A 27,369-nucleotide genomic window follows, 5' to 3' on the forward strand; every position below is an offset into this window, starting at 1 on the left:
TGACCAGGATGTCTTCAAAGCAGGAATGCCAAGGGCTCCTCTGCACAGGGGGTGACTGGCACCAGTGCAGCCCCACGGAGCACAGAGCCAGGCATTCTCCTCCACACGAGGGGTCTGCACAACCCTCCAGTGCAGCCAAACACGGAGGCTGTGGGGTGCACACAGCTGCAGCCATTCGTTAACGCCCCAGTACGTTGTTCTGGCTGCTATCGGAGAGACAGCGTGGTCCAGTGGCTGGAGCAGGATCCTGAGTTCAATTTCTGACTCCCAGCGTGACCTTGGGGTAAGTGACTCTCCCAACTCCCTCTGTCCAAGGGGTAACACTGGAGGGGGGGAGCCTGGTAAAGCACTTTGGGATCTGCAGTGGGCAAAGGCCAGGGCAGAACCACCAACCAATGAGAAAGGAGGAGACAGGACCACAGGCAGATGCTGAAGGCACCGGCTGGCCACTTTATGAATTTGGTACATGCCAGAGATGGCCAAGCGCACCTCAGCCCTCGCAGAATACAGGGGAGAGGGGAGTTAAAATGACCAGAGAGTGCAAAGGGGGCAACTCCACTGATCCCAGGGCCAAGCCCCAGCTGGGATCTACACATGATCCTGCCAGCCCAGCGTGAATGGAGCAGACCCTCACGCTGCTGCTCTGGCTTCCTGGCACAGCCCGGCATCCCTGCATGTCAGTGCCTCTTGGGACAATGCAAGTTCAGGGCGTCTTCGTCCTGCCACTCGTCCACTTGACATCATCACCGGAGCGGGCACTAGGCTGGGCCCAGTCGCAGTCCGGGAACGTGCCCAGCAGCTCCGGTCCTGCTGGCATTAACGTGCCAGGAGAGTTTAGCCAGCCAGGCCTGCCTCAACAATCCACCCCTCAGCAAAGCAACAGGCTGGTAATGAGATGACAGCGACACACCCAAGGAAAATTCGGGAGGCCAATTCTCATCCCTCCCTGCTTCACGCTTTTATCTAAAATACCCTGAAGCCCAGGGGCCTGGTGCTTGGCCGCAGCACCGCAGGAGACGGGCCAATGGCCCCGAGACACTTGTGAAGTGGCACGTGCGATGGTGAAGGAGACGCACCAACAGCTGTCCCTGCTTGGAAGGCCAACGGGGCGGCTGGCAGACCTGGAGGCAGATGTGGCCTTCTGAAGCCATCCCAGCAGTGACTGTCTGTGAAGGGGGATCCTGGCCAGCAGGTAGCCCGTGCTGCCCCCGCAGCCAGGACTGGGACAGGAGCAGGTGTCAGGGTCCCCGGGGTGCGCCTGGCTGCCAGCTGAAAATCAGCCTCGTCCCTTGTTTTGAAATCCAAATTTGTTTTCTGTGTGATCTGTGGTCACAGACCGGTCGGGGCCCGCGGCTGAGCGGTAGCAGAGAACACGCAGGGGGGCAGAGCAGGGTCTCGCCAGGTCAGAGCCCTAGCACGGCCGGGAACACTGCAGCATCTGCCAGAGACACAAAGACGCACGGGTCAGCTCACGCCAGGCCCCACGCCCCAGCACAGGACAGGAGCGAGGAGCTGCCGGGAGCCCCAGCCCGTGTTCGGACAGAATCCAGGACTCTGGAGGGGAACAGCACGGAGCTGCAGCGAGAGGAGCAGAAGGTGCGGACACTTGTTTTCTGCCCCTGCAGGCTCTCAGCCCGCCAAGCGCTCAGGTTCGGTCTCCGCTCCACACAGGTGCTCCGGGGGGCTCGCTCACTGTACACACAAGGGTGCCTTACTTTTGGGGCTGCTCTGGCTGTCTGGCTCGGGCACCTTCCAGTCCATCTTGCGACCCTTCTCGTAGAGGCCCTTGAGCACCTTGCGGAAGTCGTCCGGCTCCGTGGTGTTCTTGCTCAGCTCCAGGTACTTCCTGTAGAGCTGCAGGGCCGTCCGGGCATCCTCAATGCTATCATGAGTCTCGCCCTGGATCTTCAGGTCTGGGGGATGCAGGGAGGGTTCTGGTCAGAGGGGGGCCCAATTCCCAATCCACACAACGGGATTCCTCCCCATCCTGCTGCTGAACACAGAGAGCCCCCTGCTCCCATCCCCACGCCAGCCCTGCTGACGGACTGACTCTCAACCCAAGCCCCTCCTGTCCTGGCCTCCTCACACACCACCCTCCCGCTGCCCTTCGATCCCGACCCACAGCAGCAGCCCCCATCCCCAGCGCTCCAGAAGCAGGGTGGGGCCAGAGGTGCCCTTCGTCTCCGAGTGACATCACAAGCAGCCAGCGCTGCCCTGTACCCGGCGTCCGTCTGGGGCTCCCGCGCAGCCCTGCCTGGCTGGGCCAATTGCGATCTAGGCATTTCCACTAACCCAGGAAGTACCAGGCAAGGAAGCGCAGAGAAATCATCCTCTTCCTTGGTATGTGGAACAGATACACGGTGTCGATCACCTGGTCCTTGGGCACCTGGGAGAGCAGAGAGTGTCTGATCACCTATCTATGCAGGGCTGGCTCCCTCCTCCCACCCACACAGCTCACCCCCAGCCTACCCCCCACATGCCATCGTCACCCTCCACCCCAATCACACTGCCCAGTCCTTCACCCGTATCCCCGTCCCCTGGATCCATGAGTGCACACCCACTGGGGGAGAGGAAAACGCCACGCAGGAAGGGGACGGAAGGCGTGTTTGCTGCGGGGGCTGAGAAATGTCCCGGGCTTTTACAAAGGGAAAGTCACCATGAGGTTGATGACCCGGAAGTCCTTCTGCAGCCCGTGGCCCACGAATTTCACCCCAACGTCGATGAGGAAGCGCAGCTTCAGGTAGGTGGACTTGAGTGTGGTGAGGTGCTTGGAGGAGATCTTGGCATCCAGGTCACCTGGCTTGATTCCCGAGTACTGGGTCAGGTAATCCACCACCTGTAAGGGGAGGGGCTGGTGATCACAGGCATGTGGGGGCAGTGAGTTCCTGGGGGGGACAGGGGGCAGGCAGTGTCAGGGAGGCCCCCTCATTCAGGACGCCGGTGGCGGGTACCTGCTCCTGGGTGGAGATGTAATCGTCGATGAAGGGAATCCCCTCATTGGGGCCCTGGCCTCGCACACACGTGATCCTGGCCACGGACATCTGGCTGGGCTTGATGGTGGATTTGGTGCCGTCGCTGCGCAGCTCGGCCTCTTCCTGCACAGGGTCACAGGAGCCGTTAGCAGGGGAAACCCCCCCAGCCCTCGCTGCCCCCTCCCCAGGAGCCGGGCCTCATCGGGACTTCCCGTGGTTCTGGCCATTGCTAGACCCCAGCAGGACGGCTCTGGACCCCATGGCTCCGTCTCTCACCCGACCCACCTTGGCCAAACACCAACATCCGTCCCAGCTGCGGCCTCTACCTCGTTAAGCGTGACGAACTCGGCGTCCAGCCCCACCAGGTCACCCGCCTGGGGCATCTCGTTCAGCATGAGCGGGATGAAGGTGGCATGGCACTTGCGCTGCTTGCGAGCCAGGGACGCCTCAGCCAGCAGCACGCTGGCCTCGATCGGGTTCTTGACTTGGAGGCAGTAAGGGGAAGGGTGGGGAAGAGAGAACACGATGTCAGATGGGGCGCTTGGCTGCTGGATTCACAGCAGAAGAGGCCAGGCCAGGCTGAGACCCCACGTGCTGCCTGGCATTCAGGGCAGCTGGAGCACGTGAAGGAGACAATGCCCTCCAGAGGGAAAAGGCCAGGGACCATTGTCCTCCATCCAAAAATCAAGACCTGTTTCTAAGATGTCACACACAAGCTTCTGCGGGGGCTGAGGATACAGCCCTACCAGAGGGGGTGTGGAGCTGGGGCCTCGATGGACAGAGAAATTCCAGCTGCCTTGCCTGGATGGTCCCGGCTGGGTCCCCTGCCCTCAATCCACCACGCACCAGGGTGCACAGATGGAAAAAGTGTCAGCGTCTGTTGTAGCGAACCCGGCTTCATGCCCAAGAGAGGGGCCCAGCCCACGTGGACAGGACAAGCGAGGCTCTCGGTGGGACGGCTCCCCCTGGCAGCCCAGCCCCACTCCGGGGGCCGTTAGAGACCATTCTGTGTCTCTTGGCAGAAGCCGTTCTAGGGATTTGCACCAGCTGAGGGTCTGGCCCCCTTCCCACCATTCTGCTGCTTCGTTTGCTTCCTGTGCCACATGTCGCTGGGATGGTGGAGCTGGACTGGTCAGTTTCACTTCCTGGTTCCGGGCTACCCCTGGGGAGCTCGGTGCATGACCCAGGGGTTGCCCCTAATCCAACTCCCCTCCACGCCCCAATCTCTAGCTGGAGGGAAGTGGTGCTTTACGCTGGATCTAGCTGGCTGGCCAGGCAGGGCAGAGCCAGCACACAGCAGGGACACACTTCCTGACTGTCTCCTTAACACAACCTCTCAGCTGGGCTGGCTCCAGCAGGGTAACCTGAGCTGAAGACAGGCCCAGGGCTCCACACACGCAGCCCTGATGCGGAACACGCCCCCCGCCCTGCGCGCAGACACTCACTGGTCAGGTTGTACTTGGCGTGGAGGTTCCTTCGGGCGTAGTACAGGATGGCAGGCACCTTCCAGCTCATGTCAAACTGCACTGCCTCGCACTGCGACAGAGGGAGGGACGTGTGTACGGACAACTCGGGGGGCCTGGGCTGGCAGGGGCTGAGCTCCGAGAAGGGCTCCTCCCCCCAAACCCCACAAAGCAGAACAGAGTGGAACTTAACGAGCTTTAAGCACCTGCACGCTACAGAGGATTCTGTGAAGGGGGTGTGTGGTTAAATCCAGCCCTCCTGCCAGCAGAATCACAACAGGGGGTGCTCTCTGTCCCTGTCCCTGACACATGCTCCCCCACTCCCAATTCAGACCCCCAACCCTCTGCCACACACAAACACACGGTCCCGTCACAGGTGTCACGCACTGCCCCCACCACCCATGCAGGCAACACAGGGGTTAGGGTTCCTTTCAGTTCCCTCTCCCCAGTACCCTCCACTGTGGAGCGTGGGGACAATCGGGGCCAGCTGGGAATGGGCAGATCTCTCACTAGGCAGCTGGAGACAAGACAACTTAGAGCCTCGGGGGCTGATGGCTGGTAGAAGCCCAAGTTGACACCTTTCCCCTGCTGCTGCAGTCCCCCACCCCCTTCACAGCCCAGCAGCAGCATTCGGTAAAACACACAACCAGCTGTGCTGAGCAGCAGCAGCCTCTCTCTGGCTGCTGTGGGCTGACCACGCTGCCTCTTCGGCACCTGGAGCAGGAAACCCAGGACTGAGCCTGAACCAGGATCTCCTGAGCGCTAGACCTGGCTTGGCCTAATAACCACTCCTCGCTCTTCTCCTCAGCAGATCTGAAAGTGGAGGTCAGGAGCGTTATTCCTGCTTCACAGATGGGGAAACTGAGGCATGGAGCAGGGATGTGACTTGCCCAAGGTCACCCAGAAGGTTAGTGGCAAAGCTGGGAAGAGAAGCCAGGTACCCTGAGCCCCAGTCCAGTGCTCTGCCCACTAGGTCATGCTGCCTCCCTGGCCAGGCCGTTCGCACGGTGCCACGAGAAGTGGGGGATCCTGAGGGTTGATTCTGATACTTGGGGTGCCCATGGAATGAGGCTCCTTACCTTGTCCACAGGCTCGATGAGGAAGTCATTGAAGAGATACCACTGCTGGTGCGTGACCCCCTGGGGGTGAGAGAGAGGTCGGGTTGATCTGTAACCTTGGGTCATGTGCTGTATTTATTAGGCAAACAGAGCAACCACCCAGGGGCCTGAGCACCATCCCCTCTGGAACACGACCCCCTTCCTGAGACACCCAGCCAAGAGGGGGTTCCCCGGGGGGGCTGGTGTCCCAGTGGACGGCAGCCTGGGCATGGCGGCTGGGAGAGAGGTAGGCTCAGTCTGTGGCCCAGCTCACCTCTTTCCTTTGGTGATACGTCTCCCCAACTTTGATGTGCCCCACCAGGCTGCCCCCGGTGCGGGGGTCCAGAATGTGGGCAACGGTGGCCATCAGGTTGTACATATATGTCGAGTCCTGGTCATCGGACGAGCTCAGCTGCAAGGAAGAACCCACCCCCGGCGGTTACATGAATCTGCTGGGAACTGGCTGACCAGGACACGGATGGACGCAGCTGAGGATACTGGAAGACCGTGCGATGGGTGAAGGGAAAATCACCTTGGCAGAGGCAGCTCCCGCGGCCATGACACAAACCCGCAGAGCCTGGCAAAGCCAGAGCTGTGCCAGAGCCGCTCCCGACCGTGCCCGAGTTCTGCCATCGGACCAGTGGGGGCACAGCAGTCCCCTGGCACCAGCGAAAGGTGACACAGGCCTCCGGCTAAGGGGGACCTGCTTTGGTGAACGAGTTCCATCTCAACTCAAGCCTCAACATTCCAGGCGCTCCAACCCCCTCGTGCCGGGGGGAGCCTGCTGGCTCCCCATACAAGCATGGCCACGATCAGCAGTTCCCTCTCTCTCCCCTTTACCTTGCCGGACGGACTTTCGACCCCAGCGGAGCCAGGGAACCCACTACCTCATCGCTTTCATTCCAGTTGCAGACATCCAGCTCCTTGTTCTTGGTCAGTTTCATCCGGATGGAATGGGGAATCCAGATGTTCTTCAGCTCTTCGACAGAGGTGTATGAGTGCCCCGCCTCGGCGTTCCCCAGGTCCTTCCTGCCAGGAAAGGACACAGGGAATTCCAGACCTTGAATCCGAGAGGGAGGGGAGAGTCTCTGGCAGTTTTGGACACAGAGGGCCGGATCCCCAGCTGGGGTAAATTGGCGTGGCGCCAGTGAAGCCCACAGAGCTGCGCTGATTTACACCAGCTGAGGATCCGGTCCTGACTTCTTGGGAGAGAGGCTAGAAGGTGCCAGTCGAAGATGGTCAAAGCAAAGGAGGAGGGTGATCCCTGGAAGCCTAGTCTGCCCCACTAAGTCTGCAAGAGACCGAGGGCATGGAGCAGGCACCAGGAGCACTGGCTCTGGGCCAAATTCACCCCTGGTGTAACTCCACTGATGCCAGAGGGTGGCTTCAGGCTGCTGAAGGTTATGGGGCCTCACAGGGGAGATGTAAAACCAAGGTCCCGATGCTAACGGTCAGAAAGGATCGCGGGGCACTTTTCCCTCAGCGTCTGGCCAAAGTCCAGTGGAGGTGAATGTTCACAACACAGCGTTACACTGGGCTTAAGTCTGCAAACATGAATTACATTCTGCTCCCACAATTTCCCTGGGCAGATTCCTCACTTCATGCGTTTCCTATACTGTTGGATGGTGCTGCTCAGTGCCGTTAAGCAGCTGCTGCATCCCACCCCAGAGGTGGCTGCATGTCATTGTGCACCATTCGTGCTTCAGTTTATAAAGCACTTTGGGATGTTAGGTGCTGTAGACAGGCAAGAGGAAATCACTGGCAAATGGGAAAACAGCACCAAGTTCTCCGAGGCATGGAAAGGATCCAGATGACAAAACTTCCAAGATGGACAAAAGCCAATTCGTGCTCCACCAGCAAGTACCTACCATTCTCCAAGCGAGATGTCTTTGCTTTTGGGGATTTCAAAGCCTCCTTTCTTCAACACTGTTTTTTTAAAGGCGTACTGGCAACAAAATACAGAGCAAAAGCATCAGCGCAGGAGCGGGGAGAGACGCTTGTGACATGAATGTGTAGCTGGTGACAGCTGGCTTTGGGAAAAGGCCAGAGCCCCCGACATGAGTGGCACAGAAAACAAAACATGGGAAATCATTTCAGTGGACAAAATGCCAGACAACCTCAAGGCAGAGTAAAGAAGTGGTTGGAAGGCATGGGAACCAGTTTTGTAATTTGAACCAAACTGAGACCAAGATAACGCTCAGAGGTTGATTGCCCACAAGCAGATCTTTCAAAGGTAACGAGGACAGGTTAGGAATCAGATTAATCGATCCTCGGAAAGTTCACGTTGCTGAATAACGATCAAAGAAAATCCCTCTAGGGGTATGTCCGTCCTGCATGGGAAGCAACGGCAGCTCGTGTCCACGGAGCAGCACTAGCAGGGACGGCACTGCAGGGGATGCCATGGCTCAGGCTGTACAAGTTCGCCTGGGACCCTGGGCAATTACTCAGGCAACTAGTCTGTGGTGCTACTCCAGCCCCTGAGCTAGCGAGATGCAGAAACACTCAGTGACTGCACTTAGGGTGACCAGATGAGAGGGAGAAAATATCAGGACACGGGGGTGGGGAGGAGGGGGTCCGCTGGCAGAGCAAAAAAAAAAAAAAAAAGCCGACTGCTGCCGGCGGAGCGAAATATCAGGACATCTGGTCACTCTAACTGCACTGTGGACAAACTGCCAGCAGATCCTGCACAGAGTGACCCAAGGCTGCCAAGAGAACAGATCGGCCTGCACTCAACCAAACAACACTTCCCCTACCTCTGCCTGCGTCTTCCAGAAATCTGCCTCCTTGGAGCTGTTCACTTCGCAGTTAATGACTAAGACATCGGGCAAGCAGCGGATGTTCCGGGTTTGGATCTGTATGAGGACAGACAGAAAGAGGGTGAGTGGGTAAGGGGCACTGCCAGTGGCCCTGAAGGGAAGATGGGAACCAGACTAGTACTGCGCCCCTGTCTGTCAATTTCCTCTGCCCTCTAAGCTTCCTGCTCCCCTTGCAGGCGGGTCAGTGTTAGCCGTGTTCTCAGAGATGGAAACAGGCACGGAGCAGGGACGTGACTTGCCCAAAGCTGCAGCGCCAGCGTTGGGCTTGGTGCTAGGCTCAGAACCCAGCTCCTGGTCTAGGCCCTCCGGACTGCTCCCATCGAGTTCTCTGCACTATCCAGTCAGAGACAGGGCTTCCCTGGGGAGACTATTGCACCGCTCCACTCCTGCCCAGCTGACGCCCGCAATGAAGGGGATAAGCAGGCAGCGAGTGGCCACCGCCCAAACTCACCGTGGGCTGGTACTTCTCACAGTTCTCACACCAGGCCTGGGTGTTCTGCTCCAGACAGATGCTTCTCTTTAAGATCTGGGCAAACTCATAATCTCTGGTTTTATCTGAGGGCAGATGTGAGGGGAGGGGGGAACAATTTCATTTAATCAAAACAGGAATCCCCAGAGATTGGATCAAATTTACATCCGGACTCACCAGACTCTGGACAGGGCTGACTCACTCCTCAGGGACAGCCACCTGCTACAGGTAGGGCCCACCATGGGGCTTAAAAGTCCCCCTTGGTCTCCTGAACCCAAGGAAGATTGAGCCAGCGTCAGCTGTGCCCTGGTTTACAAGGCGCAAGGTGGCCACCATCCTCCCCTCGCCTCACTCCCCCCAGCCCTCTCCATGCTCCCTGTGCTTACCGTTGCTCTCGGGGTAGGAGAGGGTGAAGAGCAGCGTGGAGGAGACTCGCACCGTCTCCTTGCCACAGCGGCACATGCTGCAGTTCTCCACCTCGCAGCTGAAGAGCTGCCCGATGACCGAGTCCCCTGAAGACCCAAAGCTGCTGGAGCAAAGGAAGCACGCCCCGGTCAGCGGGGGTGGGGCTGATAAAGCGGGAGCCTTTCAAGGCCTGGCAGGGCGAGAGCATGGCACGAGGCCCCCACATGCCCTTCCCGGCCTAGGCACTTGAAGGTGGTAGCTGCCAACAGGATCCTGGGCAAGCCAAAGGAGTGGGCGTGGGTATGGAGCTGACTCAGTGGGGACACTGACCGTCACCCCCCTGGGCAGCCATGGAGGGGTGATAAAGAGGCCAGGGGTCAGATCTCTGGTGGCTCTGTGCCCGGGATCAGACCAGCGTGGGCTGTGGGAGGGCCAGCACCGTGCCCAGCTCCCGCAGCCTGGTCCACAGCAAAGCCCCCCGCAGACAGCCTCTAAGCCCAGCCCAAGGCGGGGTGCTCCCCCTCCTAGCCTAGCAAGCAGAGGGTGTGGGGGAAAGGGGTTACCTGCTGCCAACACCCCGATAGGCCTGTGGTCCCTCCTGCTCCTGGGTCTCCTGGTGAAGCTGAGTCAGGATAAAGCGGTTCCAGCTCTGGATCAACCGGCCCAGGTTCACTTTGCCTGTGGCCTCATCAGAGTCGGCCAGGATCAGCCCCAGGGCGGACGCCTCTGGGATGGTGCGGAAGGCACGCAAGAAGTTGCTTCCCTGGGGGAGGGGAAGGATTGGAGCATCGGGGCAGGGAAGAACCGGAGAGATGGCATTACCCAAATTCCTTAACGTGGCCCCTTCCGCATGGTGCCAAGTGCCCCCCCTCTCGTCCCCTAAACCCCTCGGGATCTCATCTGCCAGCAAAGGGAGATGGTGCTGGCTGCTTCGCCCTAGTCCCTGCAGTGCAGCCCCAAGTCAGACTTCCAAGACCCTGTTCAAGAGGCACCGCCCCCCTTCCCCAACAGCCCTGGTGCTTGGCATCTGCTCCCCACATACCTGGCACGGGTCCCCCCGGGACAAGTCCAGCATGTGGAAGAGAAAGCCCAGTTCACAGCCCAGGCAGAACTCCTTCTGGCACAGGTGGTTCTGGACCAGGCAGCGGACGGGCTCCAGGAAATACAGCACCTGGGGAGGCGGCAGCAGGGCAAGTGAGCAGGGTGCGCTGGAAGGCCCAGCAAGCCCTGGCAGAGGAGGGGCTGGGTGCCAGGCTCACCTGGATCATGCAGTTGCAGTAGGCGTTGGGAATGTGGGGCTCCAAGCCAGCAAACAGGGTCTTGTTGTAATGTTTGAAGTCAAAGTCCTCCAGGCCCAGCTTCGAGTACTTGATTGTGACCTGGACAGAGGAGGAAATCCTCAGAAACGAGGGAAAACCTTGACCCTGAGCAGGTCAATTGCACCAACACACAATTGCCTGCACAAGCACTTGTGTGTGGGAGAGCACTCAGTGAATACACAAGCGTTGACACGAGCACACCCCAATACACAAGCACTCGCAATCAGAAGCGATGCTAACACATCACTAGTCAGACCTGTAGGGTTGTCAGTGCGAACCTTCCCCGGGCACTCAGCACCGCTCAGGATCAAACCATGAGTGAGAAATGCTGGCTCCAGCCCACTCTTTTACCCTCCTGCCTGGAGCGGGACCCACTTTCTGTATAAGCACCTGGGACAGCAAGGGCTCTTAGGGGTGAGGGGAAGCTGGGCCTCCCCACTGGGTCACATGGGCTGGAGGCTGCCTTTCTGGGCTGTTCACGCATGACCCTTGGGGCACACCTGGCTGATCCTTCCTGTGACAGCTGATTACAGCTTCACCTAGCCCCTCCATTCCCTCGGAGCCCCAAGCCCGGCTGGCAGATCTTGTGAGTCAGACCTTCCTGTACTTCTTTGCCACCATGTAGAGGTGAGGTTCCTCTTCCCGGCCAATTGGGGATTCGGGGACCTGGCTGAAACTGTCGAACTCGTTGTCCAGCTCTTTCAGCCGATACGGGATCTGAGGGAGGCAGGAAGGAAAAGGGACAGAGCAGCTTAATGCTGAGGCTGAGTGTGTCCGGGGCAAGCAACCACCAACAGAAACAACGCACGGCCTTGCCCAGCCCCCCAGCTGGGTCTGGGGACCAGATCAACCAACGGGGTGAAGGAATAAAGCAAAAAAGAGGAAGGACACGTCCCTTCACCTCTGCCAAAGCTCCTCCCTCCTGCTCTTATTCATTACAATGCTTGGTGCTTTTTTAAATGGTTATGGAACTGCTGGTGCAAACAACACAAATCCGTGGTCTGCCAAGGGATGGTTTAGGGCAGTGGTCCCCAACGTGGTGCCCATGGGCACCAAGGTGCCCGCCAGGGCATCTATCGGCGCCCACGTACTGGGCAGTGGACAAGCATCCGCCGAAATGCCACTGAAAAGCGACAACATCAAGAGGTGTCGCAGCTGAAATGCCACTGAAAATCACCTCATCAGAGCCCCTGTATAGCCCAGGATGCAGAACTTCCTCCATTTACTCCAGCATCGAGACCAGTAACTTGTTTCGAATCCCATTCCACATTAACACCTCACCCGCCACCGAAACGCAGCCCCCTCTGGGGTCAAACACAGCAGCTGTTCAAACAACGCTCAGCAACACTACACGAATACTGTTGCTGTCAGCTGTGCGCATCCCCAGCTGGCAGAGAGAGGCTCAGTACTCGCATCTGCATGTATGCACACCTGGTTCCGGAGCTTGGTCCTTGGGTTTGGCGCATAGCCGATAAAGCCCACTTTCTTCATGGTACGCAGGATCTCGGGGTCTACAGGCGGGGCCCGCCTACAAAACATGCAGAACTCAACGACCAGCCAGAGCGCTGGGTTGACAGCCCTGGTCACTCACGTCCTGGATTTGTTCACAGAACCGAGAGAGCAGCTGTACAACTTCCACCCCAGACACTGGCTCCCACCTTCCCAGCCAACGTGATGACAGGACTGTTCCCTGAAATGCATTCGATCCTTGGCTTCTCTATGGCCAAGCCCAGCCCCGGGGCTAACGGGTGAGGGGTTCTGTGCCACAGCAAATCGCCACCAGACCACCAAGTGGAGAATGGTGTTTCACTTACTGCAGCTGCCTCTTGGGTGGAACTCAGCAGCTGACTGCACAGCAATTTAGGACAGGGCCAAAGGAGAATACTAAAGCAGGTCAGCTGGGGAAGGGGATATTTAGATACACAGAATGTAATTACCTACATTGGAATTTGACCAGGACGCCAAGGGCAACACCCAGATTCTTGAGGAAGTGCCGTGGGATTTCCCATGACCACAAGCAACCAGGACCTCAGAATTACAACTCATCAGCGCAGAAGGCTGGGGCACTGGTTCGGTACTGACCCTGGAGGGAATGTCTCCTGTTGGATCGTCAGTACCACTTCCTGAAGCACCCTGCTCTTTCCCCTTCAGTACCTGACCAGGCCAAATCCTGCCTGGCTCAGGAGAGCAAAAGGAAACCAAGTCTGAGGTGAAGGGTGACTAGACAGCAAGTGTGAAAAATCAGGGCAGAGGGTGGCGGGTAATAGGAGCCTATATAAGAAAAAGCCCCAAATGTCAGGACTGTCCCTATAAAATCGGAACATCTGGTCACCCTACTGAGGTGGCAGGACTGCCGTCTGGGGGAGCTCACAGGCTAGTTACATGCTCTTTGCGAGAGCCCTGATGAGTTACCTGGGCGCAGGGGCGGAGTTGGCAGCAGGCCAGTCTGACAGCAGCGTCTCGCTGGTCAGCGGCACAGGGATCAGAGAAAGAGGCATGAGGTCCTGGTTCCAGTCCAGGTGAGGCAGGGTGTCTACCATGCAGGGCAGAGCAAAGTCGGTCTCCCGGGAGTAGGCATTGAAGGTGACCTCGGGCGAGTCGGCCCAGAGGTGGACGCAGCCCTCCGAGTCGCCAAACACCATGGCCTGCTTGCTGGCCGACACGTCAAAGGTCATGATCAGCTGCCCCACCGTGTTGACGTGGAAGATGTCAGCAGGGTTGGCAAGGCCCGTGGGCTCGCAGAACTGGCACTGCCCTGACGGGAAGAGCAGAGAGGCTTCAGGGAGAGGGTCTGCGGCACAGCGCAGGGCTCCCAGCAAACCTCACACCAATAAGGCCCCACACTGACTTCCATCTGGAGATCCTACAGCACTTTACGAACCAGACACACAAGGACTCCTTCCTGGAGCTCTGCCAGACAAGGGCCAAGTCAGACCTTGCTGGATTCAAACCTGTGGTTCCACAGGATCTGGACTAACCCCGAGGGCTAGAGAGCCTAAGGTGAACCGCCTACCTGTCTGGGAGATGATGGCCAGCCGGGAGGTGTAGGTGGGGATGAACCTGAGGAAGAGGGGGTCCACGTGGACCTGCAGCGGGGTGATGGCCCGCATCATGCGCAGGTCATACACCTTCAGGAAGCGGTCGCAGGCCAGGCCGTTCATGCGGCTGGAGAAGCCACACGTCACCAGCAGGTTGCCGTGGACATCGAAATCCGACAGGCTGCCTGAGTAGGCGTCGAACTCATGCTCCGCCGCGAAGGTGCGTAGATCTCGCAGGGACACCTGGGGGTGGCACAAAGGAAGCACCGGTAACAGGAACAGAGGCAGGGGGAGATCGCAGGGGGACAAACAGGAGAGGAAGGAAGGGCCAGTGGTTAGAGCACTAGCACAGGACTTGGGAGACTGCGGTTCGAGTTCCTTGATCCACCCCAGACTTCCTGGGCCTGTGTGACCACAGCAAGTCCCTCAGCCTCTCTGTGTCCATCTGCACCATAGGGATCAGGGCCCTGTGAGGACATTACAGCGATGGGGGCCGATCGGTACTGAATACATGGGAACTTCCATGATGGCCTGGCACGGGAGCAGGGCGCGGAATCAGCCTCTCACAGCCCTCTCTCCACCATCAGCTGTTACCCTCCAGCAGAGGTGGCTGGAAGGCCATTGTGTGTAGTGCTTTGGTGCCCTTCGGGGGGAGCGGTGCCAGAGAAACACACACTCCTCTCGAGCCGCCTGCCTAGGCAGGTGTATGGCCCCGAGCAGCTGAGAGGAGACAGAGCTTTGTTATGCCTGAGCTGGACAGGCAGCCCTGGAAGGGAACTCCTGGGTCAGCGAGTCCGGTCCCTCCTATGGCAGGCAATCCTGTTCTATCATCCCGGCTCGAGCTCCTACGTCAGAGTGCCTGGGAGAGGACTCGCCAGGCAGGAGCAGGGCTGAGGGTACCTTCCCTGTCGTGTGTCCACAGAAGAAGAAGCGGTTGGACTGCCTCAGGATGGTAACGCCGGGCACCTCCACGGTGTACTGGAAAGGTAAGTGTGAAGAGAGGAGAAGACACTCACTCTCAGTGGAGATGGCAGCTAGCCTCCGGGGCTGTGAACTGGCAAACGTGTCTCTGGCAGCACAGAAACCAGAGCCTGGTCACAGCCCAGGGGGAAGACAGTGTAAACTAGTGGTTAAAGCTGGGGTTCTAGTCCTCCCTCTGTCACAGACCCCTCTCTGTACCTCAGCTTCCCCTGCTGTTTAGTGGGGCTAGCACTCCTTAGTCATTAACCAGCCTGCTCACAGGGGTCAAGGATCTGCAGACAAAGGGTCATTGAGGAGTTCTTGCCCAGCAGCAGCTTCTGCATTAGCAGGAGGCACGTGGAACCCCTCCCCGCCGCCTCTCTGGGACAAGCTGAATACATCAGAATAGGGAGCAGAGAGATCACTCCCTGCTGTAACCCCCCAAACCCAGTGGGGCCTGACCCCCAAGGGGCGCCAGGCATCTGCCTCTGAACCCAAGCCAATGGGAGGCCAAGGTGCTCAGTAACCCTCAGGATCAGGACTGCGAACAGAGGCTGACCCAAGGCCATTGGTACCTTCTGGGTCTCCTGGACAGTGTTGAGGTCGATCTCGATCACATGGTTCTGGAGCCCCCCGATCAGCAGGGTGCTCCTGTCTGTCAGCAGCAGGCTGTGCACGTCCTCGCTCTCATCCATGCTGGCGCAAAGGGAGAGAGAGCAAACACTCATTCTCCTGCTCGGCTCGGGTCTCCCTCCTCCCCTAGACACACTCTGCTTTGCACACCTCCTGCCGGCAGGGCCATGTGCAAGGGGCAGGCCCCCCACAGCACAGACTCGATCGGAGTCAGTTCGGCTCCGGATCGGGTCAGTGTTGATATGGGAGCATTTCCCCTTCCCCTCTGCGAAGGGAGCTGCAGGAGTTCCTAGGTGCCCATGTCACATCACCGTTAGCAGCCCCCTTGTGTAGGCCAAGGACTGAATGGGGCTCCCTCCACGGCCTAGAGAGGATCCCTACAGGGCCAGCGTGAGGTTTTCCTTCTCTGTCAGCACAGCCAGGCTGCCGCGCTGCGGAGGAAACTCACAGGTAGTCAAAGATGATCAGGCCCCCCCGGGACAGGTACTTGAGGTTCGTCTTGGTCAGGAAGAGGATGCCATTCTCCAAGCTCTGGATCTGACGGATGTCGTCGCTGGTGCTCACCTGGAAGGAGGAATAGCGCTCCAGGGCCGGGCCGAAGAACGAGGTGGCGTGACCCTGAAAGGAAGCAGAGAGGAAAGGCCGGCCTAGGGTGGACTCTTCAGCCCACTCCAACACCTCATCATCCTCATGCTAACAATGCAGTTTAACGTCACCGACTCAGAGTCCAAAGCCAGACGGGCCCACTGTGACCATCAAGTCTGACATCCCGGCTAGCACAGGCCACAGGACTGCCCTGAACTAACTCCTCTCTGAACCACATCCAACCTGGATTTCAAAACTGCCAGGGATGGAGACTCCATCACGATGCTTGGTGACCTGGTCCAGTGGATAACTGCCCTCACAGTTCAGAATGTGTGCATTCCCATCTAGCTGCAGCTTCCAGATGCTGGCTTGCCTTGCACTGCTGTCTGCCTGCCTGAAGAGCCCGTCATCAAATATTTTTTCCCCACCTAGGTTCTTACAGACTGTGATCAAGTCACCCCTTTACACAACGCACCTGACCTTCAGCTGCTGCAGCAGCAGGGACGTTACAACAAGAAAGTAGGCAGAGAAAGTGTGAACTGTGGGTACCGGGGAGTGCCAGGGAAAGGGAAAAGGAGTGGGACTCTCTGGTAAAAGGGCACGTACAAGGATGGGCACTCAGTCCCATTCTAATAAAGGGGGATGAAGAATCGGTGAGGCAGGTGGACCCGCCCAGACTGCTGCTGCTACACTGGGGAAAAGTCACCCTTCTGGGGAGGAGGCTGGCTGCAGTCAGCAGGGCCGAGGGAACGAGTGGGGGATGGCATGCAGATAGGACCAAGGCTATAAATCAGATATTTCAATGACCAGGGGCACCACAGGAAGTCAGACGAGATGAGGGAACGGGAGTGAGGGACAGAGGGAGGATAAAATGATCTGTTGCAGGACCGCTGGGAGATGGGATGGACCAATGCTGTGTCGTGGTACAGCAGGGAGGAATGGCTACCAGACGGGACAGAGTATTGGTCTATTCTCGTGCAAAAACTCCTACGATGGGGTGGCCTGCACTAGCAGAGGACTGGATTCAGTGAGGTCCCTTCCAAACCTATGTCCCACGTTCTGCTCCAGTATCCAGAGAGGGATTCTCATCTGTCTCACTGGTTCATCCACTCACCGCCCGACAAACGGAGGGAGAAGAGATTGGCCTCTCTGTTTTGAGTCTCATATCCTTGCCTTTATCCCCAAATCCCAGAAGAATCCTTAAGTCATTTCCCTCATTGGAAAATGGCCCAAGACACATGGAAGAAAGAAAAACCTTACAGCCCATAAAATCAGAGCAGACAAGTGACTAATGCAAACCACAGTAACCCCCTTCCCCAAGGCTGCTCTGCCACAGGGAACCCCAAGAGCCACCTACCCCATGGTTCCCCACCCAGAGCATCTCTTCATGCATATCAAAATGGGAGACGGAGACGGGTACCCCCACCTCGGAGACCACGGTGTGCAGCTCCGAGTACATGCCCTCCATGATGTGCACCGACTCTGGCACCGGGATGCCCTCCAATGGCACCCCCTCCGCATCCAGCTCCACATTCTGCAGCAGGGTGGGGTTGAGGTGAGGGTCCAAGACTGGATCCAAGGCTGGGTGGAGAGCGGGTGCATACTCCGCAAGGGCAGGGTCGAGACCTTCAAAATTCATGGTGAAACTGGATGCCTCCCTTTAAAACAACGGGCAAATCAGAAACACGAAGGCCCCTGTGTTCTTAGCAACGAATCTCTACCCTGAGGGCATTCTGCGCTAAAAAATTCAAAATTCTGTGCCCAATATTTTAAGATTCTGCAAAATTCTGCCAATTTTGTTTGTCAAATAAATGTGGAGGCTCCAGCATGGCCTTGGGGAGCACAGGCGACTGGCTGCACAGAGGTGGGAGATCACTCTGCAGCTCCTCCCCGCCCCCAGGACACAGACTCAGCAGTGAGGCTGCACCCAACCCTGACACAGTGCAACAACCGGGCCTGCCCCAGAAATACCCCAGGGCCCTGCCCCTCCGTGCCAGGTGCGGGTAGGCAGGCAGGCTCACTCAGCAAAGCAGGATCCAAGTGTGGAGGGGCTTAGTGTTGGGGAAGGACCCAGGTATGGGTTGAGAGGGTTCTGTGTGGGGCAATCTGGGTGCAACGGTAATGAGACTCTGCAGAGAGGGTCCAGGTGAAGGTGGCTGGGGCTCAGCAAGGGTGGGGTCTGAGTGCGTGGGGAATAGAGCTCGGCAGGGGGCTCTGGGTGCGGGGAGCTCAGTGAGGGGTCCAGATGCTGGAGGAGTGGGGCTCAGTGGGGTGGGGATCCAGGTGCAGCTAGCTGAGGCTCATTTGGGTGGGGATCTGGACGCGGGTGGCTCATCAGGGTGGTCCAGGTGCAGGGAGAGTGGAGCTCATCTGGGAGGGTTCCGGGTGTGAGGCTCAGCCGGAGGGTCTAGGTATGAGGGGGTCAGGAAGCACGGGGGTTGGATGGATGAGGGAGCAGCTCCCTGAACAGAGATCCCTCCCCCTGCACCTCAGGAACAATGGGTGCAGGAAGCACAGGGGAGAGAGGAGTTTGCAGAGTTTCCTGCAGCTGGGGGAGAAATCTGGGGGAGGGTCTGACACAGCCCCAGATGCCGTGCAGGGGCAAAGAAAGTCCCATCCTCCCCAGCCCAGCTGGGACTAGCAGCTGAGCCTGGCATAGGGTAAGAGCCACCAGCCGGGCCTTCCCCGGTCCTGCCCCCCTGCCTGACAGTGATGTACCTCTCTGCCAGCTGCCTCTGGGCACCCAAAACATACTGCTGGGGAGGGCGCATGATCACTCTTGTGGCTTCCCTTTGCTTCCCCATCAGAAAGTCATTTTTCTGCAGGGAAGCAAAGAAACCTGCGGGGGGACATAAATTCTGCGTGTGTGCAGTGGTGCAGAATTCCCGCAGGAATAAATATAGCATTATAAACATTAGAACGGAAAAGGCCTATGAGGTCTCTAGGAAGGGTCAGTATTTAGCTCACCTCTAACATGAAATCTATGAGCTACGAACAATGACAAGTCCTTCAGCGAGGGGTTCTTTGCCCTTCTGTCAGTAAGCACCTAGAGTGCTCTGGGGAAGGTTTATTCAGCTCTGTGCTGAGACGGAGGAGATGAAGTTAGGCCCTTGGCACAATCAAGGATAACCTGCACTTCTGTTGGACCCATTCCACCCCAGCCATGACTCCTCCTCCTCACTACATCCCGTCCCTCCTCTGGCCTAAATCCACTCCACAATGGCCCCTGGACCCAGCACTGCTGCAGAGATAGTGCCAAGGTTGGTTTATGCCTGGCACAGGGCTTGTCTGTGCCAGGGGTATCTCCAAGATGCCTTTGTACCAGTGAGCCATAGCACAATACTGAATCTGGCTCTTTGACGGACACTAGAGGACCTCAGTTAGAGGTTGGCAGACCTTGTAACAATAACGAGTCACTGCATCGAACTCAGAGCAGCTCAGTGACTACAGCAGGGGAGCTGGAGTCAGTTGGGAAAGGCTGGACAGCAGAGGTGGGCAGTGATTGCTTCCTGACCCTGGAGAGGGAGTGGATCAGATCCTGAAGCATGTGACCTGATTCCCCTGACTGGAAATGCTGCTCCAGACACACACACAAGCCCCTTCTGCAAAGGTCCATTTGGTTCCCAGCCCTTGTCAGTACTTGGTCCCTCTGCTGAGGCTGGCAGCGAGGATGCAGGGTAATTATAACAGGGCCACCTGCCTGCTGAGAACCAACCCCACCCTGCCCATTACATGTCAGCTGCCCTACCCTTCCTTAACAGGCCACAGACCTGCCAGGCTCAACCCTACCTTTGGATCCTGAAAGAGGCTTATAACCCAGTCCTGAAATCTCAGTTACAAATGTGAAGGTGGAGAAGAGTGATTCCTAGAAGTCTCTGCTCATTTACCCAGAATCCTGCTTCTGCAGCCAAGTTACCCACAACCCTCTGCCTGGGGGCTATGTTACCCAGAATCCTCTGCTCTGCGTCCAAGTTACCCACAACCCTCTGCTTGGGGGATACATTACCCAGAATCCTCCTCTGCTCTGTAGCCAAATTACCCACAGCCTTCTGCCCAGGGAGTCGGGAGGGGACGCTACCCAGAATCCTCTGCTCGCAGCCAGAATACCCACAACCCTCTGCCTGGGGAGTACATTACCCAGAGTCCTCTGCTCTACAGCCAAGTTACCCACAGCCCTCTACTGGGGGTAATTCTGGGAGGATCTTACCCAGAATCCTCTGCTGTGCAGCCAAGATACCCACAACCCTCTGCCCAGTGGGGTATGTTACCCAGAATCCTCTGCTGTGCAGCCAAGTTACCCACAACCCTCTGCCCGGGGGGATGTTACCCAGAATCCTCTGCTGTGCAGCCAAGTTACCCACAGCCTTCTACGGGGGGGGGACCCTCTGGGAGGATGTTACCCAAAATCCTCTGCTCCATGGCTAAGATACCCACAACCCTCTGCCTGTGGGGTACGTTACCCACAGCCCTCTGCCCGGGGGGGTACGTTACCCAGAATCCTCTGCCCGGAGGATGTTACCCAGAATCCTCTGCTCTACAGCCAAGATACCCACAGCCCTCTACGGGGGGATCCCTCTGGGAGGATGTTACCCAGAATCCTCTGCTCCATGGCTAAGATACCCACAACCCTCTGCCCGGGGGGTACGTTACCCAGAATCCTCTGCTCTGCGGTGGCGGGTAAATGACCCCCGCTCTCTCTCTCCCTCAGCAGCCACCGCCCCCGGTCGCTGCGCCCCCCGCCCGGGCCGGAGCCGCGTCCCATCCCCCCACCGCCGCCGCCATGGCAACTTCCACCCCTCTGGCTCCGCCCGCTCAACCAATCCTCAAGCTAAGGGTTCCCCCTCCTGGCAGGCGCCGTTACCAATGAGAGGGCACGCACAGGGGCTAGAACCAATCAGAGAGAGCCGGAGGCGGGAATAAGAAGTTGGCGGGGCCCGTGCAAGCTTGGTAGAGAGAACAGGACGAGAAGGCGGAGGGGACAGAAAGAGCCGAGCCCCTCGGTATACGGCTGCGAGTTCGATACGACTTAAAGGACCAGCAGCATCGAGAATTTCTTAAAGGGCCAGCATCACCCTCATCCCCAGAGCCCTCCCCAGCTCTCCCACGCCCAGTATCTTTCCATTTCTATATGTTTTCTAGGATAGTGGCATTTAACTATATATAACCCCCCCAGGGCTGGTGCAACCATTTAGGTGGACTAGGCGGTTGCCTAGGGCGCCGAGATTTGGGGGTGCCAAAAATCATCCCCAAATTTTTTTTTAAATGGTCGAGCAGCCCTGCTGCTAGGACAGAGAGGGAGTCTGGGCTGTCGGTGGGAGCCAGCAGCCCAGGGTGACCCCTGGGTCAGGGCGCCACCGCAGCAGCCGGCAGCCCAGGGTGTCCCCTGGGTCAGGGCACCGCCGGAGGGGGCGGCAGGTAGCTCCTGTGGAGTTGCCGCAGTGGTGCCTGTGGGCGGTCCGCTGGTCCGCGGCTCAGATGGAGCTGCCACAGTCGTGCCTGTGGACGGTCGGCTGCTTGCGAGGCTCCGGTGGACCGCCCACAGGCACACCGGACCCTCCGCAGGCACCACTGCGGCAGCTCCACCGGAGCCGCGGGACCAGCGCGCGGGGCAGCGAAATTGCCGTCCGCCTAGGGCGCTCAAAACCCTAACGTCGGTCCTGAACCCCCTTCAAACAAAAATGTCCCTGGAAGGCAAGATGGGGAAGCCCCAGGGAGCATGAAACTCACAGCAAGCAAGTCCAGAAGACAACATCTCATGGGGACATCCTTACTGCCAAAATCCAGGTCGGAAGCCCTCCGTGACATGAGTTTGGTGGGTCTCAGTCATTTCCCCCTAACAGTTACCCACCGTGCAATTAACACCCGTCAGCCCTGAGCCCTCCATCCTTCCTCCCAGGAAAGTATGAATGGGCTGTGAATGCCAAATTTGCCCTCTAGAAGTTGCCTGACCAGGGCAACCTTGAGGCACAGAGTGGGCAGATTTCTCATCTGGTCCCTGGGACATAAGTCGTCCACATCTGATCCTGTGAAGTATATCTATCCCCATTCACCCCATCTATCTATCTACCTATCTATCCCCATTCACCCCATCTATCTATCTATCTACCTATCTATCCCCATTCACCCCATCTATCTATCTATCTAATCTATCCCCATCCATCCCATCTATCTATCTACCTACCTGTCTATCTATCTATCCCCATTCACCCCATCTATCTATCTATCCATCCCCATCCACCGCATCTATCTAGCTATCTACCTATCTATCCATCCCCATTCACCCCATCTATCAATCTATCTAATCTATCCCCATCCATCCCATCTACCTATCTACCTGCCTATCTATCCCCATTCACCTCATCTATTTATCTATCTCCATCCACCCCATCTATCTATCCATCCCCATTCACCCCATCTATCTATCTACCTATCTATCCCCATTCACCCCATCTATCTATCCCCACACCCCATCTACCTATCTATCTATCCCCCTTCACCCCATCTATCTATCTATCCCCACATCCCATCTACCTATCTATCTATCCCCATTCACCCCATCTATCTATCTAATCTATCCCCATTCACCCCATCTATCTATCTATCTATTTATCCCCATCCACCCCATCTATCTATCTATCCCCATCCACCCCATCTATCTATCTATCATCTATCTCCATACACCTCCCTCTATCTATCTACCTAATCACGTCCCCTATGAACCGAGTAGCTCATCACATGTACCCAAAGAGACCAGCTCTTGTCTGTTGCTTTACCAGGCAGAGGTGGGCTATTCAAATGAGCAGCCTTTCGCTAGCCTCTCATGGACTCTCTAGGTCGCAACCCTTCTTGAGCCAGATTCTCATCTTCATTGACACTGCTGTAAACCCAGAGTGACGCCTTCAAAGTCACTAGCCCCGCTGAGCTCATGCGCTGGCCCCTTAGGTCTCTCAACCCCCTGAAAAAAACAGCATCCATCTCAGCTTCCAAGGGCATGTCTAGGGCTTCAGAAAGAACCTAGGCGTATTGCTCTAAGGTGGTGCTTTGCCACCTTTTCCATATTGGGACCCCTTTCCATTCCTTCCCTTTTAGCCACACGATCGCTGGTAACTCCTGACAGCTGTTCCCCACCCCCTAGGGTGTCATGCCCCAAAGACTGAAAACCCCAAGGTAGAGGAGGGATTTCACCAGTGATGTGTATGTGGTTATTAATCATGCACCACTAGTTAGGCTAAATTTAGATTATTACAAACTTGCCATTGCTTTTGGGAGACACTTATTTACAATTCTGTGCGTGCACACGGGGGCCCGGAGAACACGCCAGTTCTTCTGGTTATTTATTTACTGACACGAAATGTTCAAGCCAATTAAGGAAGTTCCTAGGAAATCTCTGCTTTCTGTCAACCAGTGGGAGGTACCAAGGGCCGGATCCTCAGAGGGCTTTAACTCCCATGGGCGTTAATCACCCGAGTGACATCACCTTGGTGACCCTGGAAGGCAGCCTTGGAACTTGTCTTCTGCGTTAACATTCTGTGTTATGCTCTATTAGGCTATGTTCATTGTTCAGTCTGATGAGTCATAATTTCCAGCCAGAAAGGGCGACTGGCCTCCTGGATCACGCTGGCCCCAGGGTGCCCTGAGCCGAGAGCATTCTTGCCTCGTACAGAATACTTGATAGGCGTCGTCAGGTGCAAACTCTAAGTCCAGGAGCCTTTTGGGCCGCAGGCAAATAGACGACAAGCGCGGCTCTGAACATCCTGACGCCTCCTCCTTCCACACCTGCCTTATGGCTCAGTCCACACTGGAACCTATCCCCTCGGGGAGAGATGCCGTATGGTGGAGGACAACTGCCCCTTCTTTGCCTGATCCCAGTCTGTGGCTGTGCTCTGGATTTTGCTGGTCTAGTTTCCCTTGCTGTGTACGTCCCTGACACCTTGTCAGATTTCAGACTGTAGTAAGAGGAGGCCCTAAGATATAAACCTTGGTATCAGAGGCCTGGTATGAGGCCTAAGGCCTGAACTGAAGTAATGGTCAAGACTTTGCTAACATAAAGCAAAGTTAATCTGTGAGCCAGGGGAAGGCTCTGCTCACAGAAGCAGGCAAGGAAAGGGCTGATGCTGCAAGAAGATACGTACCTAAAAGGTACTGAACACTAGAGATCAGAACATTCACATTCCACACAGATAACAAGGAACAGGCTATCCCATCCCAATTACAGGGCCAAAAGGGGAATATGATGGATAGAGTTGTTTTGTTCAAACCAACATGTGAAAGGTGAGAGGCGGCACCTTACTACATAGAGGGGTTGTACCTGGCTATGTAGAGGGGTTGCACCTCAATACGTCAGGAGTGATGTGTAACTTGTTTGTACCTGTGTATAAGAATGCATCCCTGGGGCGGTGTCTTTGTCCGGCCTAGGGGGCAGTGGAAAGTCCCACCACTGACTGAGCCGGGTCTATTGCCAAGAGGCACTTTCTCGTAGTATGCCCTGAGTTAGGCTAAGAAACCTACAGGGAACTGCCATTGTGTCCGAGATCGCAATAAACCTGGCAGACGTGACTTTGCACCTTACTAGAGTCTGTGGTCATTGGGGGTTCTCGTCGGGTCTGCTGCATCAGCTATCTGCAGAGCTGGGGCAGCACACGGGGCGAGCACATGCACGCACGCAGCCGAGTGATACTAACGAGGAGACAGCAGAGCACCACACTGGTAGCATTTGACAGTACCTATGACAACACAGAGCACATCCTGCCTGCCCTGCTGCCCCCGGACCTGCTGGAATAAGAGATCTGCCTGAGGGCCAGGGGTCAGGGCAGGGCCGGCTCCAGGCCCCAGCATGCCAAGCGCGTGCTTGGGGTGGCATGCCGCGGGGGGCGCTCCGCCGGTTGCCGGGAGGGCAGCAGGCAGCTCCGGTGGACCTCCCACAGGTGTGCCTGCGGAGGGTCCGCTGGTCCTGCGGCTCCAGTGGAGCATCCGCAGGCACGCCTGCGAGCGGCAGAGCACCCCCCGCGGCATCCCACTGTGCTTGGGGCAGCGAAATGGCTAGAGCTGTCCCTGAGCCAGGGTGTCCTTAGCCATGAGGCCCAAGTCCTCAAAGGTATATAGGAGTTTGGTGCCGAAATACCTTGAGGGCTTTCCTGCCGGCTGGGTTTCCCATGTCTCTAGGCTGCTGGATCTCCTGGCCCACAGAGAAACCAGGGAATCCCCCCACCTGACAGATCAGGGAGGCAGGAAACTCCAGGGTGACTCTATGGGACAAGTGCTGGCTAGAGCTGCCCCCAGTGACATGTCACTCACCTGACAGATGGATCAAAGCGACAGGTTCAGCTAGCTGGTGTCTGGGTGCGGCAGCCTGGCCTGGCATCCCTTGTCCGAGAGGGAGGCGTGAGACCCCCAGCAGGAGGGGGTTCTGGGATAACTGGCATCCAGGGAAAGTTCCTCCTTAACCCACCCTCTACCCCCACCCCATCCTGGAGTAGAGGCCAGGTCCTAGCCTGGAGCTGGTCACTGGTCAATGGCTTTAATCCCTACCACTGTCATTCTGGATATTCTTATCTCCATAAGTCCCGCTCTGTCCATCGCCTGCTTTCTCTCTCTACTCCACTCCCTCTGTTCAGCCCCACCCATCCCGGCCATGCCGAAATCAGAAGCAGGTGCCAGAAAACTCATTGCGGACCCCAAGCGCCACCAGCGAAAGCAGGCACTCTGGGGTGGGGGGACTGCAGAGCCCCAGGGGCTCAGGGCCGGGGGGTGGACAGTGGTGGTGTCACGAGGGGGCTAGGTCAGAGCCCTACCCCACAGGGTGGTTGGGTTCTGGTCGCAAATAGGCAGTTTCTCTCTCTCCCCATCCGCCTCTAATCTGTATCTCCTGACAGGCCCATCTAGCCCCATGCTGGCATTCCCACCCTGCCCCAAAGGCACAAGGCCGAGGCTACACACTTCCCCCTGCTTTCCCCCTCCATGCCTGCCGAGATCAGTGAGCCCATTGATAAAAACCCAGAGAGGGAAGTCGGTCTACTATAACATCCCATTTCCCCTTTGGCACCGCGGCCCTGCGGCTGCTCTGGGGGAGGGGTGGGGGCGGGAAGCTCCAGAACACAGGGAGCCCTGAGGGGTTCAAGGCCTGCCCCCTCCCCCAATTCTGTCCCTGCCTCGTTTAGGCCAGACCCATTTCATGACCGTTGCCCCACAGCCCAGAGTGGGGTTTGCTTGAGGGGAAAGCCTGGGAGCGTCCCCGGGATGAGAAAACTCCCCCTTGGCCCATCCCCTGGGTATCGTCCCAGCTGGCACTTCGGCCCTGCTGGGCTCAGGAAGGGCTGTGTTGCAACCTGAGGATTTCACAGCTGCGTGCAGTACAAGCCTGTGCAATGCGGGATTGCTGCACCCGGCAGGCGGGGGGGCTCGGTTTCGCTGCGTGCCTCTTGGAATTCCCATGAGACCCGGGAGCCAGCGCCCTGCCCTTCCCCTCTCTGCACCTGAGCAGCGCTCGCTGGCTCCTGGGGCCCTGCCAGCTGACAAGGGCTGCCAGGAAACGTGCCAAGGCCACTCAACACCCCCTCTCCTCTCCCCCCGCACGTGCTAACAAGTCCTTGCTCCCTGCCCCCGCTCCCGGTTTTCCCCCGAGCTTGGGGAGCCAGCCCGTAGCCGCGTGCCACTGCGGGCCAAGGGGCAGTTGGAGTGCTGGCAAGGAGGGGGCGGTGGCGGTTTGGACTGGGGGGCAGGGGTCCCCTCCAGAGGGCTGACACGCCCTCCCCCCAACCCCGCACACAGGGGCCAGGCACTTCTGGCAGGGTGGCTGGGTTTCTAGGAAGGCGGGTGTTTTTCCTCCCACTTGTTCCCTCGAGGCTCTCGCTGCCTGCGGCAGCCTCAGGGGTTCCAGCGCCCAGGGGGAAGCCCCTGGTGGTGCCAGCTGCGGCTGCTTGCCCTGCAGTGAGACGGGCCGTCAAAGCCCCAAAGCCGCCGCTTGGCAAGGCAGGGGCCTCCCCGGGAGAATTCCTTTCTGGCCGGGCGCCAGCCTGGCGGGCGGGGGGGTATGCTGGGCCAACCCCCCTCGGGTTCGCCTGATTGTGGGGGGGCCTGGCACACGGCAGCGGGTGGCTGACAGGCGCCGGCGTGGGGCTGGGATGTGTCTGTCACCAGGCACTGGGGGGCACAGGAGTGAGGGGGCAGCGCGTGGGGCAGCCAAGCTCTCTGCACCTGGCCTGGCCGGACAACGGGCTCCCATCTGGCGCTGCTGTGGGGCCACCCTGCTCCCCTCTGCTCCCTGTGTCCCCCATGCTCCCCCTCTGCTCCCTGTGCCCCCTCATGCCCCATCGCCCCTCAGCCCCTGTGAGCCCCCTTTTGCCTTCAGCCACCTCATTCTCCCCCTCCCCTCCCTGTGCCCCCCTCAGTCCATTCATCCTCACCCTCCGTTCTCCATATCCCCCTCAGCCGCCCATGAACCCCCTCCCCTCCCTGTGCTCCCCCATCTAATCCCTCAGCCCCCTCATCTTCCCCAGCTCTCTGTGCCCCCCTCAGCCCCCTCATCCTCGCCCCACTCTGTGTCCCTCTCAGCCCCCAGCTCCCCCTCCTCTCCCCGTGCCCCCCTCATCCCCCCATGCGCCCCCTCCCCTCCC

At 58.0% G+C, this 27,369-nt stretch overlaps 1 protein-coding gene across 6 annotated transcripts; it reads right to left on the reverse strand.

The window, feature by feature from the left end:
• Nucleotides 1-425: 425 nt before the first annotated feature.
• PAN2 (poly(A) specific ribonuclease subunit PAN2) lies at nucleotides 426-20,576 on the reverse strand. Of its 6 annotated transcripts, none has more exons than XR_012654885.1 (26): nucleotides 18,725-18,829; nucleotides 17,115-17,415; nucleotides 15,621-15,790; nucleotides 15,115-15,235; nucleotides 14,480-14,557; nucleotides 13,555-13,822; nucleotides 12,954-13,296; nucleotides 11,973-12,069; nucleotides 11,139-11,258; nucleotides 10,482-10,601; nucleotides 10,265-10,393; nucleotides 9,786-9,985; nucleotides 9,204-9,343; nucleotides 8,800-8,903; nucleotides 8,286-8,384; nucleotides 7,401-7,477; nucleotides 6,420-6,561; nucleotides 5,807-5,944; nucleotides 5,515-5,574; nucleotides 4,418-4,508; nucleotides 3,299-3,456; nucleotides 2,952-3,095; nucleotides 2,657-2,836; nucleotides 2,304-2,386; nucleotides 1,716-1,913; nucleotides 426-1,438 (listed from the first exon to the last, which is right to left on the reverse strand). XR_012654885.1 is itself a non-coding variant. In XM_075061026.1 (26 exons), the coding sequence occupies exons 2-26, from the start codon at nucleotides 17,394-17,396 to the stop codon at nucleotides 1,404-1,406; spliced, it is 3,588 nt and encodes a 1,195-aa protein (XP_074917127.1). In that variant the 5' UTR covers nucleotides 17,397-17,415; nucleotides 20,408-20,576; the 3' UTR covers nucleotides 426-1,403. The 6 variants fall into 6 exon arrangements, 5 of the variants coding, with proteins under 5 accessions (XP_074917127.1, XP_032641408.1, XP_032641409.1 ...); XM_075061026.1 differs by lacking the exon at nucleotides 18,725-18,829 and adding an exon at nucleotides 20,408-20,576 and having other exon boundaries at nucleotides 2,293-2,386; XM_032785517.1 differs by lacking the exon at nucleotides 18,725-18,829 and adding an exon at nucleotides 19,965-20,009 and having other exon boundaries at nucleotides 2,293-2,386; nucleotides 9,204-9,346.
• Between the last annotated feature and the right edge of the window lie 6,793 nt (nucleotides 20,577-27,369).

This window comes from Chelonoidis abingdonii, chromosome 26, assembly GCF_003597395.2.
Source record: "Chelonoidis abingdonii isolate Lonesome George chromosome 26, CheloAbing_2.0, whole genome shotgun sequence".
Lineage (NCBI taxonomy): Eukaryota > Metazoa > Chordata > Testudines > Testudinidae > Chelonoidis > Chelonoidis abingdonii.